The sequence below is a fragment of the Notechis scutatus genome, chromosome 15 (assembly GCF_049901735.1).
Source record: "Notechis scutatus isolate UNSWTSFEM ecotype Mainland chromosome 15, rNotScu1.2, whole genome shotgun sequence".
NCBI lineage: Eukaryota > Metazoa > Chordata > Lepidosauria > Squamata > Elapidae > Notechis > Notechis scutatus.
The window spans coordinates 9,225,763-9,238,599 of record NC_142023.1 but is presented as its reverse complement, the minus strand read 5'-3'; the positions used below and the strand labels follow the sequence as shown (position 1 = coordinate 9,238,599).

The window sequence follows — 12,837 nt, the reverse complement described above, 5'->3', positions numbered from 1 at the left end:
TGACAATGCATGCATAATTGGGCAGCAAGTACAATAAATATGGTTGGTAGAGAGAGATATATAAACCCCAATAAGGGACAAGGAGAATCTAATGATCCTTTGAAAAGAAGCTAGAAATCACCTGTATGCTTAACTCTGGTTTTTTTCCCTCTTTTCTTGCATGTTTTTCTCCTCTTTGGTTTGCTATTGTATGCAAAATTTGGGCAGGTATAATTAATTAATAAAGCTGGGACATTAGCAACACAACTTCCTTTTTGATATGACGCCACCCTTGAGGCTACTTTTAACTAACCAACAAGGGGACTGGTTGAAAAACACTTCATGCTGTCCTTAAGAGGAACCAGGAAGGAGGAACTGGCCAACGGCTGCAGGTTGGAACTTCATGCTGGTGGTCAGCAAATAGGAAGTCAAGTTGGAAGAGAAGAAAGAGGAGGAAACCATGAGGGGCAACGAAGAACTGGGAGAATGGCGATATTTCCAGTTTGGTCTACAGGTTGAAAGAGCCGAGCTAGGAACTGGGACGGAGAGTTCACTCTGAGGATGTTGAATATTAACTTTGAAGTTCCACAGATGGAATGTTGTCTTGTCAAGATGCTTCACAAGGCAGAGTTTTCCCCCCCCATAAAACCTATAATGAGAATGAAATGCGCCTGCCATCCTTCCCTTCAACGCATCTGCCAGAAGAGGCCAAGATCTCAAGACTTTAACCATTATTGGGTTCTCCTTGACTACCGAACTCATCCATACCCCTAAAGGTGGGAAACAAATTATAACCAGGTTCTGTATTTTTTTTTGGGGGGGGGGGGGAGGCTTTCCCTCAACCCTGAATCTTGCTATACAGGTAGTCCTCAACCTACTAGTGGAGCCCTGTTAAGCGAGATTTGCCCCATTGTACGTTTCGTGCCAGTGGTTTAAAAGCGATCCCTTGCAGTTGTTAAAAAAGTGTTTGTTGAACGGATCTGGCTTCCCCGTTTTGTCTGTAGGGAAGTTGCAAAATGTGAACGCACGACCCCAGGGCTCTGCAAACCTTATGAATTCTGAACCTCTTGCCGAGTGTCGACTCATAAAATATCCCTATGGCCTTTTTAGAGCTGCCAGCAGAAAGGGAGGTGGGGGGAAAGGGGTTTAAAAGAGCAGTGAGGCAGCTTGGAAATAGAAAGTGCATTCCATAGTTTTTCAAAGATAGTAACTAGGTGACTGAAGTTTCTGCTGTGCAAATATCTAACTGGAGAGCCTGATTGATGACTCTGGGCTATGGAGGTGTCCCATTGGAGAATATGAATTAGGATACAGCCAGGGGGTGGGGGGAAAACCAGGGTCAAGGGTGACAATGTGTCTCAAGAGTCGGCTACACCCAGGCGGTGCCGGACATATTAACTCCCAATAAACCCCTTTGAAGTTTTGGAAGTTTGGCTCGAGACTCAGGATTTAATTGGGGCAACTGCCGGAATCCTGACATTGAGGTCTGAATTTCAATCATGTGACCACAGGGAAGTTGTGCGAAAAGGGTCATCCCTTTTTCAATGCCCCTGCAACTGTGGCCATTACGTCAAAGACCCCCTCTGCTTATTTTTCAGTGGGGGACCGTGACTTTTAATAACGTGACGGGAGAAGGGAGAAATTCTTCCTACCCATCTTAGCCACGCAGGTAAGTAACCCGTCAAAGCTAGGGACCCCTACTGATCCCCAAGCCCAACGGGGGCTCCCCAAAAGACACCACCACCAGTCTCATCTTTTTGTTGAAAAAAACAACACTTTTTTTTTAATGGGCCAGTTCTTCTTCGACAAGTCAATATAGCGAAGTGACCGGCTCAGGCCTTCACGGCGTATTTGCGAGGAGGATAAAGTCGCTCTTTCCGTTGCTGCTTTTTGGTTTTCAAGCCTTCTTCGTGCTTATTGAGCCGCCTCCGCATGGCTCGTGTCTTCTTCGGACGCAGGTCCAACGGTTTGTACTTCTTGCCCTGTGGCCAAGGAGGAAAAAAAAAGAGAAGTTCAACACAGCCTGTTAAATGCTGGATGCTCAGAATACAGTGTGTGGGGCTGAGTATGGCAACGTCTGGGAGGAACTTCTCAGAGGTTATCAATGGCTACCCTTGATATTGTATGCCACCTTTTGTAGAAGAGCAGGCAGAGCTAGGAGGGGGGAATTAAGGGCGCCATCCATTTAGAATCGTTGTGTTTCCACAAGAGCACCACCCCTTCTAAATTCCACTGACCCTTATCTGAGTGCCAATTTAGGTTACCTGATCAGATTCTTGACCAATCAATCATCTACGCTGCAACATTACACCAATATTGCACCTGACACCTCTAAGATCAGAAGAAATTGGCTTCCGATTGTCAATTTTGAGCGTGATGCAAATGAAACAACGGAGCACCCTGAGAGCGTAATGTACCTGGGTGGATAGAGGCCTGACCAAACTGGCTTGCCAAAAGCTACCCAGCAGGAAACCTGCTTTTGCAAGAGCGGATTCACACTGCATCCACGGAATGGTAAGCAGTGCTGGGTGATAGCCTTGCAAGCCACTAGAGTCGGCCCTCAGGTGTCTAAAATATTTTAAAGGTTTGTCCTGCCCAATCGTTTCCAACTCTAGGGAGGGGTGCTCATCTCATTTCATCGCCGAGGGAGCCATCATTTTCCATGGTCATGTAGCTGGCATGAAGATACACCGAGGCGCATGGAATGCAGTCGCATTCCCACCAAAGTGGCACCTTATTTATCTCCTCGCATTTGCATGCTTTCGAACTGCTGAGTGGGCAGGAGCTGGAGCAAAGAACGGGAACTCACTCCCATCACGCAACACTCAGGTCTCGAACCCGAGCTGTCAAGATTTCCAGCTGACCAGCTGTGTGTCTTTAACCACTGAGCCATTAAACCTCCCCCTCTCCGTGGCTAAACCAGCCTCGTATTTATATCACAGTCCGCAAAGTAACCCCAACTGGTCATTCTCGGGGCACAAGGCTTCCCACCCAAAGGAATCTCAACAAAAAGAGGAAGGAATTAATGCTTCTGACTCACTTTGTAGAATTTTCTGAGGTTTTCTTTCTGGGTCTGGTTAATGACGGTCAGCACTCTGGCAATGGATTTGCGAACCACCCGGCTGGAAATTTAAAAAAAAAGAATATATATGAATAAATCACAGGAGGGAATTCAGGATCAGATCAGAGAAGCAACAAACAATCCTGGTTTATTCCATCACAGTTTGGGGGGTCTTCATTTTCAACCCCAATAGAGAGTCCGGAGAAGCACAGGGGGAAAAAACTCACATTTTGGAGAGTTTGGAAGCTGCTCCACCAGTCACCTTGGCAACGCGGAGCTGAGACAATTCCACCTTGAGGTCATCTAGCTGTTTCAACAGCTCTTCCTTCTTCTTCCCTCGCAAGTCACGGGCTTTGATCTTGGCCTAGGAGCAGAAGGACATCTAGCATCACAGAGCAAAAGGTGGACAGCTTTATAAACACTGTTTTTGCAATAAACAAAAAAAAAAGCAACTTCCCACACTAGGAATAATTTTTAAAAAGGGAGAAACAAGTGCGTTATCTGACCAACTTTGGTTATTATGTGGGATTCAAGTCACTTTATTTAAGCAATTTAAAGTTACAAAAAGGAGCATGTTATTTTGGTGCACAACACACAGTAACAAATATGGAAAACCCCAAATTTATTCCCAGTATTGCAAACATCAAACGAATGGAGATTGTGATGGATCAGGCCACAGGTACATCTGGACCAACATCGGCCGCTGTTTGCACGCCCGTGTTTGCACGCCCACATTCCATCCTGGTGCCATCAAGCACCAACCACGTCGGTTGTCCCCATTTCTCCACTTGTGAAAAGCCACACTGGGACAAACACCTTTTAAAATTGGCATTCCTAGAAAGCCCCAAACACCCTCCCCCCACTTCTTTTTGGGAGGGGGGCAGCCGGTTCTCACGTGATGCTCCAGACCCCCCCCCAAAAAAGTGCAAACTGTGCCTCCAGTGGTTTTATGGCCAGAATCTCCCATAGCAACTTGGAGACCTTATGGACTTCAGCTCCCAGAATTCCCCAAACCTTGCCTGGTTAAGGTATACTCTACGGAAACACCATGTTGCCTAAAAGGTTGGGTCCTGCCCATAAAGCATTTGCTCTTCCTGGGACCCGCTTCTAATCCAAGGCAACGAAGGGGACTACAAAGCCCACCTGAGCGAAGGGCTCACAACCCGGAAGCATTTCTTTCTCTTCCCACTTTGTGTCCCCCCCCCCCCCGCCCCCCATCCCGTCCTTGCAAAGCCCTCGCTTCTTCTATGCCCCAGCGCGGCCTATTCAACTCTCCGCCCCATAGCTGCCCTCCCGCCGCCCTCCCATTCCTCATATGGGGCGGCCCAGCTCAAGCAGCCTTTCCCCCGCCAACCCCACGTAAACCCCGGCCCCAAACCCCCTTCTCGGAACCGATGGAACCGGATTCGGACCGATCCCCTCGCCCCGGCAATTTCTTACCATGACTGCAAACTGGGACCTGCTACCGCCGACGAGAAAGGAAAGGACGGAAGCCGGGAAGGGACAGGAAGCCCGCGGTGCGGATCAAACCATGAAAGCAAAGCTAAGGGGGGGGGAGAAGAGTTGAGTTCTTCTCTCTCCTCCCCCTTGTTGGAATGGTTTAGTCCTTGGGAGAGTGAAGTTTTCAATCCGCGTTTGGCAACGGATCGTTAGGCGCTTTGATCAATTCCGGGATCGAATTAGGGAGCAATTATAATGATCAGCCGGCTAATTAAAAAATTTTTTTAAAGGAGGGGATAGGAGCCTCTCTTAATAACGCATAGATGATGCATTGATGATTTATTGCAAACCATGCCATTTTTGCCCAAGTAAAATTAGCGTGCAAAACAATCACAACTCGCGCGTTTGTTGTCAGTGCGTTTGTTAGGATGTAATGAGTTTCCTAAGCCTGCCTGCTTGCTACTTGAGCCTGTTGTACTGCATTGTTTGGTAGATGCGGATGTTACCCGTTTGCCCACAGCTCCGTCTGTTTTTGTATATTGTTTGTGTGTATGTGTGTGTGTGTGTTTGTGCATGGTCAGTTCAATTCAGAGGATTGAGTTTGTTTTTAATATAAATAACGTTTGCAGGTTAGGTTTGTACAACTTTGTCTATGTACAGGTATATATATATATATATACATACAGAATTTGAGTTTGCTGTGAGGTGTGCATTTGTATTTTATGGCTATATATAGTGATAGGTAGGTAGGTAAATAGAAAGTAGATAGAGATATAAGTAGGTAGGTAGGTAGAGATATAGGTAGGTAGGTAGGTTAGAGATATAGGTAGGTAGGTATATATGCATGTATGTGTGTGTGTGGATAGATATAGGTAGATAGGTAGAGAAATGATAGGTAGATAGATATATGTATATATGTATGTGTGGGTTTGTGTGTAGGTAGGTAGATATATAGATAGGTAATAGATACCGGTAGATAAAGCAGGCAGGCAGGCAGATAAAAGTAGACAGACAGACAGACAGACAGAAATATAGATAGGTAGGTAAGAGAGATGATATGATAGGTAGGTATATATGTGTGTGTGTTTGTGCGTAGGTATGTAGATAGACAGACAAACAGATATATACACACCACCCACAAACACGGGATTGCACATCTTTGCACTCCACAGAAAATGGCTCTCCTGAGGGTGAGGTGTGCATTCGTGCTGTGATGGGCATGCACAAGGTAGGTATGCGTGTGTTGTACGAGCGTGTGTGTGCACGCGCACCTATGCACGCGCGCGACAGGAGGAGGAGGGGGGTAAGGCTTTCTGCTGTCACTTAGAGAGCGCTTGGACCCCCGAAAGGCCGGGCGAGCATCCAGCGTGTGTCCGCCACGCGCGCCCCCCTTTCGGTGCCTGCCAGCCGGCAGGTAAAGCAGGAAGCGCCTCCCGCGGGGGCAACGCCGCGCTCTGACCGGCAGGGGTCGCTCGGGCTCTCTTTCCCCCCTCCCCTCTCTGCCCCCTCTCCCGACGGCCGCCCGGGACTTGCTGAGGGCGAGAGCCAGGAGCCGCGCGAGTGGCAGCCTCCTCGGCCAATCGGGGATCGCCGCTGAGGGCGTGCGGCCAATGGCGGGCCCTCCTGGGCGAGGAGGCGGAGCGGGCGAGGCCGTGCCCAGGTTAGGCTGAGGGGAGGCGCCGCTCCATCCTTCCCTCACCTGGGGCGAGCCAGCGAGCCAACGCCGAGTCCCCCTCAGCTCCGGCTGGGCAGCGCCGATGCCGAGAGGGCCGGCCCGCCCGCCCGCGCTTGCCCTCAACCGGCCCGGCCTCTCGGTAAGGGCTGCTGCCAGCCTAAGATGGGGGCAGGGGAGGGTCGCGGGGGGAGGGAAAGAACGAGGGAGGGGTCGGGGGCAGGGATTTGGGGAGGGGGTTGTCGAGGGATCTGGGGGTCTGGGCGCGGGAGGGTCTGGGGCGCAGAGGCTGAGCCTGCCATTTGGGGAGGGGGCTGGAGGGGCCATTGAAGGGGTGGCGGGGCTTCTGGGGAGGGGGCTCCAAGCAGAACGAGGGGTGCTGCTGCAGGATCCCAATTCCGGGTGTGGGGGGGATCAAGAGAGTTTGGGGCAAAATTGAGAGGGGGGGCTTGGGAGGCTGAGCCTGCCGTTTGGGGAGGGGCTGGAGCTGCCATTTAGGGGCTTTTTGTGGGTGGGGGGCTCCAAACTGAATGAGGGGTGCTGTTGCAAGATCTGGGGGATTGAGAGGGTTTGGGGAGAGGAGTCTGCCATTTGGGGAGGGGCTGGAGGGGCCATGTAGAGGGTGTGGGGAAGGCTTCCAGGGTGTGGGGGGCTCCAAGCTGAATGAGGGGGGTTGCTGTTGTTGCAGGATCCCAATTCTGGGTGGAGGGGGATCGAGAGAGTTTTGGGCAAAATTGAGAGGGGAGGTTCAGTCTGCCATTGGGGAGGGGGCTGGAGGTGCCATTTAAGGGGTGAGGGGCTTCTGGGAGGGGGCTCCAAGCAGAATGAGGGTGCTGCTGCAAGATCTCAATTGTGGGTGGGGGGATTGAGAGAGTTTTTAGGGAAGGTGCAGAGGGGTGGTTGGGAGGTTGAGTTTGCCATTCGGGTGGGGGACAATAGGGAGGGGGAGATGTTAAATGAGGGGGAGAGGCAGAGAGAGAAGTAGCCTCGTTGATGCACGATGAAGGCTTGAGGGTGGGGGGGTCGGAGAAGGAGATTCGGGGCAGAAGGGTCTCCTGAGAAGATCTGGAAGGACAGCCTCCTGTCTCCTCCATCCTCTGCTTGCATCCCTGTTGGGTGTCAGCCGAGCCCCCCACCCTCCATGCCGATGGGAAGGTCCACCACCGTGGAGGAAGGCTGGCCTTGGAGACGCCGGGAGGTCTACGCAGAGTAGAAATGGGTGGGTGGGTGGAGAGAGGTGACCCTGAAAGGACAAGGGAGCAGATTGGGGACACGGATCTCCCGACAAGAAGGGAAGAACCCAAGGAGAGGATTTGGGTGGGTGGGGGGTTGCCAAGATGAGGGGCAGAGGAGAAACTGGTGTGTGTGTGTGTGTGTGTGTGTGTTTGTTGAAATTATGGAGGGGGGGATGTAGGGTGAGGGGAGGTCTCCAGGAGTGAGTTGGAGGGCAACCGGGAAGGTTGTAGCACGCAGGTGAGATTGGGAAAGGTGTCAAGAACTAAGCCCGTTGTTGTTGTTGTGATTTGGGGCTGGGAAGGGAAGGGAGCTTGTGTTATTCAGAGCAACGGTTGTGGACAATGGTGTGTGTGTGTGTATGTGGAGGGGGAGAAAGGTCTGCAAAACAGAGCATTCTGGGAAATTTGGGGTGTTGTTGGGGCTCCCCAAGGATGGCTTGAAGATGTTCCACAAGGGTCTATCAGACAATAGATGGCACCAGAAACGGTGATGTTCAACGAACCCTTCCCTCTCCTGGACTTTCATTTTATTTATTTTTTATTTTGCATTTGTGTGTGTGTGTGTGTGTGAATGGGGGAAGCCCCCCCCAGAGAGAAACCCCCTCAGCATTCTGGAGTCCTAAAATTGTGGGGGGTTTTGAGTTTCTTGTTCTGCAGAGCGCCTTTGAGCTTTTGGGTGATGTACAGTTGAAGCATTTTATGGATTCTGTTTGTCTAGTAGTACATCTGTGTGCTGGCTTCTCCCTCTGCCCTGTTGCTGGCTTCTCTCTTCTCCCCCCCCCCCCCCCAATTCCAGAATCACAATCTGCAGATCTTCTTCCCAGTTAAATAACGATCAATTGGTTATTGGTTCTTTCCCACTACACAAATGTTGTCTCCCCATTAATGTTGCAGCAGTTCGGTGGATGTGTGTGATTCATACACACATACCTGGGAGTTGTATGAGGTTTGCTTGGGGGAGAAGTGGGAGAGACAGATATTTTTTTTTCCCTGCAGCCTTTTAATTTCTCCCAAGTGTGAGAATCAAAGCAATCAAAGCAAAAACACACCTAACACCCCTTCTTGCTTTTAACAAGCGGATCTCGCCAAGGTGTCGAAGTTCCTCTGAAGACAGTAGACTTCAGGTTTCTGTTTTCATTTTTCCCTTTGAATTCTTGTTACTACCAGCTTATTCCCAAAGGATATTTATAGCTTGGGACTTTCCTCTTTCCCCCCCCCGTCCTGTTCCTGCCCTAGAGTAGAATTGCCTGTCTGTACAGGTAGCCCTCAACTTACAACAGTTCGTTCAGTGACCGTTTGGGGGCCCACTTGTTGTAACTCGAGGACTACCTGTATTTCCTAGGAATGGTCTTCAGTTGATCAGAGATGCTGCTAGATACCAGGTACTTTTTCTTAAATGTTTTTTCCTGTCTGGTTAGTCCTTCACGGAGGCAACGCTTCGTTATTTAAGAGGTGCTTTTCCACAGAAAGAGGCAGTTATGGTAAAGGTGACCTTGATGAAACTCAGTTTTCATCTGATTTGTGGTCTGGGACTGGTGAAGCCTTCGTTTGTTACAGGAGAAGTCTGGGAAGGGGCCTTGAAGGTTTTCTAGTCCCACCCTTTGTTCAAGTGGGAGTTCCCCTCCTCTGCTTGTGTTTTGCATTTGGAAGAGTTTTCTTCTCAGGCGGGGAGGGGGAGTAGAACTCCTTAGCATCAGAGCGTGTTAATAATAATATAGGAAATACTCTAAATGCTCTGAGGGTCATTTCGAAAAATCCTTTCTTAGTGAGCCCCTAGAAGCCAAGAGGAACCTACGGGCCAAATTTCAAGTTTGTAGGCTTTACGGTTATGGAGATTTTGTGATGATGCATGAGGGGTCTTTTGCTTTTATATATATATATATATATATAGATATACACATGAATATATGTATGTTTCCAGAGGATTAGAACAAGCAAGATCTCCCATAAACTAATGGCGTCACTCTATTTATAGGATTTTTTTCCTCCAGTATGGTTCTATGTTCTCTATGTTTGTATGTATATGTGTGTACAAATTCTCTCTCTCTCTCTCTCTCTCTCTCTCTCTCTCTCTCTCTCTCTCTCTCTCTCTCTCATCTATCTGTATATCTGCATCTGCCTATCTATCTGTCCCTCCCATGGTGACATAAATGATTGAGAATCAAGTTGCTTAAGACATCTAAGAAGAGACTGAGAGGCATAACAGGCTAAAGTTGAAGTCAGATAATTCCGGAGTGAATTTACCCATCAAGACTCTGAATGCGCTCGTTGAGTTTTTATGGGGGTTTTAAGGGCTTCCGATTAGATGCCAGAGCTTGATTGAAGCTGTTGGACTTTATGATGTCTTTCTTTTTGGGTGGATCTCCACAAAGTGTCGTCCTAGTTCCTGCTTGGGGTGGAGAATGCAAACCCAGAGCTGGCTTTGGGGTATTTGAAAGGCATTTCTCTGTCCTCCCCCACCTTTCTTGTTGTTGTGAAGTTGCGTCCGACCCATCGCGACCAAATGGACAACGTTCCTCCAGGCCTTCCTGTCCTCTGCCATCTTCTGGAGTCCATTGAAGCTCATGCCGACTGCTTCAGGGACTCCATCCAGCCACCCTCCTTCTCTGCCATCCCCTTCTTCTTCTTTGGTCCTCCATCGTTCCCAGCATTCGGCTCTTCTCCAGCGAGTCCTTCCTTCTCATGTGTTGGCCAAAGTCTTTGAGATTCCTCTTCAGGACCTGGCCTTCTAAAGAGCAGCCAGGGTGGACCTCCTCTAGGACTGACCGGTAGGATGGCCTTGCAGTCCAAGGACTCTTCTCCAACCCCAGAGTTCAAAGGCCTCCATTCTTTGGCGCTCAGCCTTCCTTATGGTCCAACTTTCCCAGCCACGCATTGCAACCGGGAAAGCCTTGGCTCTACGCCCTTTTGTTGACAGCGGGATGCCTCTGCTTTTTGGTACGCTGTCTAGATTTGCCATTTCCCCTCCTCTCTTACTCTGACTCTACTCAAGCCATAACCTTGCTCGATCGTCCTGCCTAGAAGGAAAGGGGCCCAACTTGGTTGCAACTGGGCCCTTTCCGTCACAAAACAGGTCTAGTTGTTTTCCCTAAGAGGTTCTATTACTCCCAGAAGAGTTTTTTTCTCTGTCTCTTTTTCTGTCTGTACATGCTAGACGTAGATGCTCTCCAGGAACTTGGCTGCAGTAGTAGAAATGCATTTCCTGACTCCTTGAGGTAACGGGGCAGGACTTGGCTGGGTATCGGAGCAAAATTGGCGCGCCGCCACCCGATGTGCAGAAGAGAGAGAACTGGCTCCTTTCCCTGGCTTTGCATCACGGATGGGGCCACCTTTTCTTTGTCCTGCAGCTTCCTACAGCCCCCACTTCCCCCAGGGTTGCTTGCGGGAGAAAGGTAATTCTCAGGTTTCCTGTTCCCAGGTGTTCCTCTGCCTGTCTGGGGGATGTGACAGGATGTGACAACCTGCCTCCTTAACTATCGGAGCCTGTTGCTGCTGGCAGTTGGTTCCTCTGCGACTATCCCCTCAACCTCTTCAAGGGTTAGTTTGACAGCCCTGGTAGGACAGGGATCCTGGCTTGGTTAACTCCCTTCGGTGCTAAACTTTGAACAGAGATGGTGAAATGGACCATTTTATTAATAGATTTATCCTAGTTTTGTTTCCGCTTCTACACTCTTTGCCCGGACCTCTAGGTGTGGGCGAGAGAAAAATGAAACTTTGATTTTAGGTTTGGAGGTTTCGAATGATTTTAAAATTAGAATAGAATAGAATAACAGGGTTGGAAGGGACCTTGGAGGTCTTCTAGTCCAACCCCCTGCCTAGGCAGGAAACCCTACACCGCTGCAGACAAATGGTTATCCAACATCTTTTTAAAAACTTCCAGTGTTGGAGCATTTACAACTTCCGGAGGCAAGTTGTTCCCCCGATTAATTGTTCGCACTGACAGGAACTGTCATCTCTGTCTGACCTGCCGCTGACTCACTGACAGTCCCAATGTTGCAGAACATACAGCCTCATGCTCCATAACTAAGCTCCGTTTATTGCTGAATAAATTAAATTATTCACGTCTCTTAAACAGAAAACTTACCTTTAGATTTTTTTTTTTTACTCCAAAAGCAGTTTATTAAAATAAATTTGATAAAAATAAAAAAAAATCCCGATCCAAAAGGTTGGCGACCCCTGTTCTAGTCCAACCTCCTGCGTAGGTAGGAAACCCTACCCCACTTCAGACAAATGGTTGTCCAATCTCTTCTTAAAACCTTAAAAACTTCCAGGGTTTACAACTTCCGGAGTCAAGTTGTTCCGCTGATTCATTGTTCTCCCTATTAGGAATTTTTGTCCTTAAGTTCTAGGTTGCTTCTCTCCTGGATTAGTTTCCATCCATTTTGTCCATCTTGAAACCTACAGGCTAAGGTTGAGATTGTATTATTTTTGTTATTGATTTTAACCCCCCCAAAATTGGAAGTCGTTACTTTTTTTCTTCTTCTTTTCTCTTTGGCACTTTTTTCTTTCTTTCTTCTTCTTCTTTTTTTTGAGAGAGAGATTTTTCTGTCCCTTCTTCCTTCTCTAGAAGGGAGCGCGGTGGCTGAGGGGCTAAAGACGCTGAGCTTGTTGATCAGAAAGGTCAGCAGTTCGGCGGTTCGAACCCTTAGCGCCGCGTCACGGAGTGAGCTCCCGTTCCTTGTCCCAGCAGCTTCTGCCAATCTAGTGGTTTGAAAGCACGTAAACAATGCAAGTAGGAAAATAGGGACCCCTTTGGTGGGAAGGCCACAGCGTTCCTCCGTGCGCCTTCGAAGGCGTTTAGTCCTGCCGGCCACTTGACCCACGGAGACGTCTTCGGACAGCGCTGGCTCTTCTTCGGCTTTGTCATGGAGATGAGCAGCGCCCCCTAGAGCCGGAAACGACTAGCACGGATGTGCAAGGAGGGGAACCTTTTACCTTTAGCTTCTCTACTCCTGAGCGGTGGTATATATTCACCCAATGATGGTGAATAAAGTCGTCACAGCATTTCTCGCCAGTCTTTACAATCTGCCCATCCTTTGTGTCCCTTCCAGGTAACACCGGTGTGTCTCCGTCACAAACCGGGCACGCCAGATGGGTCTCTCTAAGAGTTGATGGGTCTCCGGTCGGGGAAGCGGCTTTCCTGAGCTAAGGTAGGTCTTCTGACAAGGCTCCTCCGCCCGACCAAGGCCTCTTTCCCTGCCTTCCTGTATCCTCCTCACCCCCCTTTCGTTGAACTGTGGGCGCCTAGCTAATTTTAAAAAAGGCTTTCTAACAATTTTCCACGTGGGTGACGAGAGGAAAATAATGATTAGCCTGTTGGCTCTTGGTAATTAGAACAACAAAGTCTCTGTCGCCCTCGCACCGTGTGGCGGTTGCAAACTTCCAGCTTCCCCAGGAGCGAGGCAGGAAAAGGGGTGCTGATTGGGGGCCGAACAAACTGACACAGCTCT

The 12,837-nt window shown here is 49.2% G+C and overlaps 2 protein-coding genes across 4 annotated transcripts in view; one reads left to right on the top strand and one right to left on the bottom strand.

Annotated features, from left to right (window-relative positions):
- Positions 1-1,733: 1,733 nt before the first annotated feature.
- On the bottom strand, positions 1,734-4,581 carry RPL35 (ribosomal protein L35). The gene is made up of 4 exons (XM_026686720.2): positions 4,481-4,581; positions 3,268-3,404; positions 3,020-3,101; positions 1,734-1,961 (listed from the first exon to the last, which is right to left on the bottom strand). The coding sequence occupies exons 1-4, from the start codon at positions 4,481-4,483 to the stop codon at positions 1,812-1,814; spliced, it is 372 nt and encodes a 123-aa protein (XP_026542505.1). The 5' UTR covers positions 4,484-4,581; the 3' UTR covers positions 1,734-1,811.
- A 1,521-nt stretch (positions 4,582-6,102) lies between these two features.
- SCAI (suppressor of cancer cell invasion) overlaps positions 6,103-12,837 on the top strand; it is a 32,309-nt gene continuing 25,574 nt past the window's right edge. For 2 of the 3 annotated variants that reach the window (XM_087944174.1, XM_087944173.1), the window contains exons 1-2: positions 6,115-6,294; positions 12,439-12,537. The gene's annotated coding sequence lies outside the window, so the exon portion shown is untranslated. Of the gene's footprint in view, positions 6,295-12,438; positions 12,538-12,837 lie in introns of all 3 variants that reach the window. The other variant, XM_087944175.1, reaches the window with a different exon arrangement.

Bases quoted from the DNA above. Each gene is read 5' to 3' on its own strand.
- RPL35 (XM_026686720.2), bottom strand. The intron at 3,102-3,267 runs GTGAGTTTTTTC...TTAAATTTCCAG, and splicing joins GCTTCCAAACTCTCCAAAAT to CCGGGTGGTTCGCAAATCCA. The intron at 1,962-3,019 runs GTGAGTCAGAAG...CCTTGGCCACAG, and splicing joins ACCTCAGAAAATTCTACAAA to GGCAAGAAGTACAAACCGTT.